The 6,000-nt window shown below is 41.1% G+C and overlaps 1 protein-coding gene across 1 annotated transcript in view; it reads left to right on the forward strand.

The window, feature by feature from the left end:
- Window positions 1–5,994, forward strand: part of LOC111260992 (adhesion molecule nephrin) — a 60,269-nt gene extending 54,275 nt beyond the window's left edge. The window contains exons 12-15 of the mRNA XM_086968542.1: window positions 625–737; window positions 1,382–1,574; window positions 1,944–2,241; window positions 2,918–5,994. Of these exons, the coding sequence (XP_086824668.1) occupies window positions 625–737; window positions 1,382–1,574; window positions 1,944–2,023 (386 nt within the window). The 3' untranslated portion in view covers window positions 2,024–2,241; window positions 2,918–5,994. The remainder of the gene's footprint in view (window positions 1–624; window positions 738–1,381; window positions 1,575–1,943; window positions 2,242–2,917) is intronic.
- The last annotated feature ends 6 nt before the right edge of the window (window positions 5,995–6,000 follow it).

Raw genomic sequence — 6,000 nt, forward strand, 5'->3', positions numbered from 1 at the left:
ACTAATTTTATAGGGATGGCCTGCTTTGAGGTAAGCGGTTTTCGTATGGTGAACGACAGTCATCTAATTTTGTGCCATAGTTTCGGAGATTCAAATGAGAAGAACTGAAGACGACAACAGGCCAATAGGAGGAAGTAACAGCTTCGTACTCAGGTTGGCTAAAATTAGAAGGGGTGAAAAAAATTGTTCTTTCACTCGGCCTGTTTTTTATCCAATACAAACAGTAAGCAAATATACAACACAATTTTTTAAAACAGGCACTTGCTTGTGTGAGAAGGTGATGCAGAATAAATTTAACGGCTCACTTCAGCTGAACGCAAACCAAATCGAAATTAAGGTAGCACACGATCGATGATTGAGGTTGGGCCTAGCAGCATTGCAGATACTGGGCTTCGCTGACGCATGTTTTCCCACTGCCGCGATAGCTAGTTAGAAGTGTCAAGTAGAACGTATTTTTGGGACGTATATTTTATCTCTTCTCTTTTGTAGGGATATTAAGTTCAATAACAATCGGGTAAAATGCCCTGCGCAGGAACCATATTTCTTTCGTGTAGTGATAACCATAGGTTAGTTCATAGCGATAAACAATAAGCGTATATAGAATTTTACATTCGTCTACTTCAGGCGTTCCTCCGGCATTAGAAGAGTGCCAGGTTGTCAATCAGGCCCAAAGTTGGTTTTTCCTTGAGTGCGATACTTCGTCGAGGGAACACATTGCAGAGATCTACCAAGTGGAGGCAAGTTTAAGTGGAGGGCTTCTGCAGCCCGTCATAATGTTCAATGTAGTTAAGTTTATAAAGAGAATACTTTGAACGCTTCATTTTTTCTAGTTGCTAAATCATGGATAGTATGTAAGTTAAAAGTGCATATGTAATTAGGTAGTTCCAGACTGTGAAGGTGAAAATCACCAGATTAATCTTAGCGTCTAAAACAATGCTTAACGGCTAGCTAATGCTAATTCGAAGCACTTATTTAGTTCAGGTTGGATAGCCCTATATGACATGTACACAGGAAAAAACTGCCCGGGTATTTTTTTCTCTTGAGGGATAATTTTTTGCAGGTGAATGGATAGCTAAACTAATTGCGCTTAAAGCCACCATGAGGGATGATGCCTTCGCATTGTGTATTTATACTATTCTGGTTTGGCAACGTAATATATAGTAGAATAAAGAAAACTATAGTAGAATTCACTAGAAATATAGTAGAAGAGAGTTTTTGGGGAGTCCAGCTTCCGATGACCTGGCCCGTTGGGTTCATAGCAGCATAAGTTTAATTGGGTTGAGATGATAAAAGAATAACCAGCATTAGATTAAATTTATACCTTGCTGTAAAAAGTATTTCTTTTTAAATGATGTCTGTTGTGCACTTAATACATCGACAGGTTCGCCACGCAGATTCCGGCGTACTTCTTTTCAATGCGTCATCTGATCGCGACGCCGCCTTTGAGGTACGCGGTTTACCGGAAGCCACCGAATGTATAGTGCTAATATTTGCCCGGAATGAAAAAGGCAGGTCTGAACCAGCTAGGGTTATTATCAAAGCAATTTCCCCGCCATCGAAGCTGCTCACTAATGGTTAGTACATACATACATACATACATACAGAGGAGTATATCTAAGTTACATACTTTCCGTTTGGCGTGCGTAACTTTTAAAAGGTTTTAACCCTTTGCAAAAGCCCGAAGCTCACAATTAATTGCACTGAAATGAAAGATGAAGTTCGTTGTCTTTCCGATCAAGTTGTTTTTATCATGTCACAGAACACGTTAGCGTGAAGAAGTGTTTCATGGCCTTCATGAAATACTGCCTATTTCAATACTAGCACTTCCTATATATCTATATATATATATATATATATATATATATATATATATATACATTTAGACATAATGATGAAGCGATGGGATCGTTCTGTGACGAATGGATTTGCACGACCACTTACAGGCGTAGTGGAGACTTCTGTGACGGTTGGCAGCATTATGTTTATCATTGTGTTGTTCGTAGCCTGCTGTGTGACAAGTTAGCGGTGCGTGCGAGGGCGTTTTGGTGGAACGGAGGGTGGTCACCATGACCTTGCTGCCGATGGTAGCACGCCGTCTCTGCCTGCGCCCCCGCCCGATGTGGCGCATGTTGCGCCCCTAGATATCACAGGGACCTCATCACACTCTTTCAAGCAGAATCAGCAACGAGGGGCCACGAAGCCTCGTTGCTCGCCCGGACGCCAACTAGGACTGCTCCGCAGGTAACTGCCAATAGTGGTTACCTAGAAAAAGCATCTCGATTTTCACATTGCTTTATTTAACGGGAGTTGCACTTAAAAATTACTGTTTACGACAAAACGAAATGTCTTCTAGCGGCTGCGAGCTACCGACGTTGCTACTATCGTTTCTGGGATTTGTTTTACCCTACATCGATGGTTATTTTAGTAATGACAATATTGAGCTTACTTGCGGTTAGCACGTGTACAACTTTTGGACGCTGAATCGCGAACTCTACGTAACAGTGTCGATCCGCATAAGCTATAAACGGCGGAGAACATTTCGATACTCGATGTTTGCAACCAGGTTAAGTTAAATTAGGTTCCCTAATCACTAAGGAAAAAGCCTGTGTAAGCGATACACTTAGCATGCAAATTCACCTCTTCCGGAGGTCGTCAAGTACGGTACCCTTTACTACTCTTATAGATACTACTTTCTAGTTGCCAAGCTACGCAGTTTAGGCCGGATGACAAAACTTTTGACGTACAGGATGGTATGGGATAACGAAAGAGCGCAAGAGGGACGTTCCCTAAATACGATTTATATAAAACCCTGTCTAATAAAACATGATTTTTCACTTCTTTGACACATCCTCATTTCTTGCGGTCGGACTGGCAATGAACGTGTACTTATACTCGTTATTTCTACGTATCGGCTCAGTGCCAGTGCCTTATTCAGGAGAAGAAAAAAGCCGCGAACAGTCACCGTCCTACAGGACATCGCCGAGCAGGATAACAACCACAAGGTCTAGCGGACAACAACACGTAGGATACAGCAAAAAAAAGACACCTACAACCGCTACCGCAACCACCTAAATTGGACTACCCTTTCTGTTAATCAGTCAACCCGTCCGTACATTACAATATTGTCTCCGCACGCATTCTGAGCTGCTCCGAGGCTTCGTAACGTTTAGACGTTCAGGCTTCAGCTACTTTTTGAGTTTTGTCGCATTATCCAATTCAACTTTTGCTATCATACTAACACGTACTCTAGATAGCATGGGAATGAACAATTGTACAACAAGGGATTCATACACACATCAGATGTATGAGCATGTACAATGTATCAGAACGCGCAAAACTTTCTATATCTAGATGAAGAGAACAACACGGATATATATCTATGAACAAATAAACGCAAGCATGTAAAAATGTTCGATCAACTAATAAAAATAATTGTACAGAAACGGCCAGTGCACGATATGCATATAAAAAACGGTGAAGTTAACTGATTAAAAATAAACATGCTTATTGTTAGTATTATCACCCTATTATACTGAATCACAACAGAGAGCTTCGAACACTTTTTTCGGTCTGTTTCAATCCAATGTGCCAAAAAAAAAAATGATAATCATTATCGTTCCAAGAGAGATCAAAATTTAAAGAAAAAGTTAAGCGTTTGACCTTCGCTAACCCACGTCTTGCTTGCGTCCGCTTATTACCGAAAAACGTACAATGCATCTATCTCCATAATAAAACTGTTACTATAATGCTGTGGTAAAGCTACGAAGCGTTAAAGAATCGTTGGCGAAAATGACGATGAAAAGAAAAAGATGCAAATATGAGATCGCAGGCAACGTTACGACAAGACTCGAACAACCGGTGGATAGCTATTTTTTTTTTTTTTTTTTTTTTCCGATACTTTTTTTCAGTGAAAAATATCGTTACAGAATGCGTCCCAACCATAAACATTTATACACGAATAGAAATAGCTTATTATCATTATAGCTGTGTGTATACAACAGGGCATGAACGTCCTGAACCGCACGTGTGTACACACTATGCTAGGTTTCTTTCTACCAGTCTGTTGGCAGACGGATGAAAACATTTAGGTGTTTCTATTGAACGGCCTATAATTCAAGGTTCGTTCATCAGCGTACCCGTGGGTATGTATTAGGCTTTGTTGTATGTTCAAGCCATCAAATAACACACGGATGATATGCTACAACAGCACAGACTCTGGACGGCGACAACAGGCTTTTTCGGTTTGGGTAAGCGGACGCCTCATAGCCGTACGGCGGAATGAAAATTTGCCATGGTTGATGTTTAGTCAGCCGAATTCAGAAGCCAAGTAAATGTTGCTTCCCTCTAGAAAGAGCGACCGGACGCCCCCTTGTGATCCTTCAAGAGTACGTTATCGAAAAAGGCATATCTAGAGACACGATGAGGCCCTCCCATTAAAATGATGCCAAAACGTAGGCGTCTATTTGTTTGGCACAGTGGTACGCATGCGTTCGTAACATCAGGTGCGCACAGAGGCCCTAAGAGGAAGTAGCGCACCTATCATCTTCACACGATCCACTCCTGGTTTGAAAGCACGTCTATATGCACCTGTGTAGACTTATTAATAACTCGCCTCGCTCTAAATAGAAAAGTAAATCCATCGTAAGATCGTTTGCTTGGTAGTCCTGACGGGTCGATTCTTATGAAACTGTGTCCAAATGCCGTGCCCTTGTCATGTTCGATCTTCTCCATTCATTTAGTTACTGAAGTCCTATCTGCAAATTTCCAGCCATGCATACGGAATCGCCGAGAGACTTTTCGAACTAGCATCTGCGTTTGTTACAGCTCATCCTAAACATTCCTGCGACCCGGCTAATTTCGCGAGAATGTTTAGTCTCTCATCGAAAACTACTCATCCCCCTTCCAAATGGCAGCCCAGTTATTCGAAACAAATGGGCGTTGTTAGGTTTTGTATTGTAGTCGTCGTTAGCTAATAAGTTTCGTCGTGTCATTCCGTTGATAAATACCCGTTCGCGCTGCCAACGCGCAAAAGGTATCCGACGCGTAAGTTTTATAAAGAAAGCTGCGCTTCCTAAGGTCTCCAATCCATTAATGGGGCACTGATTATTGTTCAGCTAAGGTTGGCAATTACGTTTTTATTGGTAGGATTAGTTCAGCAATGCGTAGGTACATATGCTGGATATAGCGGAGCGCACCCATCGCAAAACGGAAAATTTAATATGGAACAATTAGCTTCGTAATAGTCGTTAATCGACTCCGAAAAGCACACCCATGTTTCGTTAATCTTCTTGGGTAATAGTTCTCATAAAAATACGGACACTAATCACAGCTATTTTGCTTCTTAACAAAAAGAAAAAATACAAGCACAACAATGTGCGTGTTCTTCTGACCTGTAGAAGCACAAGGGGTCCCGCATCACATAAGATCATCATAGAAAAAGCTAAGCGTACAAGGAAGGTAACGTATTGTTATAGCTTTATTAACAGATTAAAGTTAAATTAAATTAAAGTTCATTTTAAACAATTCGGCATATTTTTCGGACGCTCATGCGTCCAGTGTTGCACGTCCAAGAAAGGAGTCACCTTTTCCCACATACAATTTCCGATCAAAAATCTAGTCAAATCCCAAATCCGTCGAATTTTGCAAACTCCTGTTTTTCCGCATTCATTGCTCGAACCTAGTCAACAGTACACTATAGATAGATTTCTACATTATGTCTAAAATGAACGTTTAGGGCTGTTTGCACATCAGGAAAACCATCCTACAAACGGAAAGCGACAGCTTCAGCAGTGAGAAATGTTGTGACGGTTGAGAAAGGTCTCCCTATAGGACATATGGCAGGATAATAGAGGATAAGACTTGTCCAATTATATAGTACGTGGACATGCCACGAGTCTGCTATCGCCAACCGCCGTGTATAGCATTAAAGCAACCGTAAATTACCCCATTCAGTTTTTGCTTAATTCTAACAGAAAGTGAGATTTAAGCGGAAGTTTATCC

The sequence above is a fragment of the Varroa jacobsoni genome, unplaced genomic scaffold (genome assembly GCF_002532875.2).
Source record: "Varroa jacobsoni isolate VJ856 unplaced genomic scaffold, vjacob_1.0 scaffold_56, whole genome shotgun sequence".
NCBI lineage: Eukaryota > Metazoa > Arthropoda > Arachnida > Mesostigmata > Varroidae > Varroa > Varroa jacobsoni.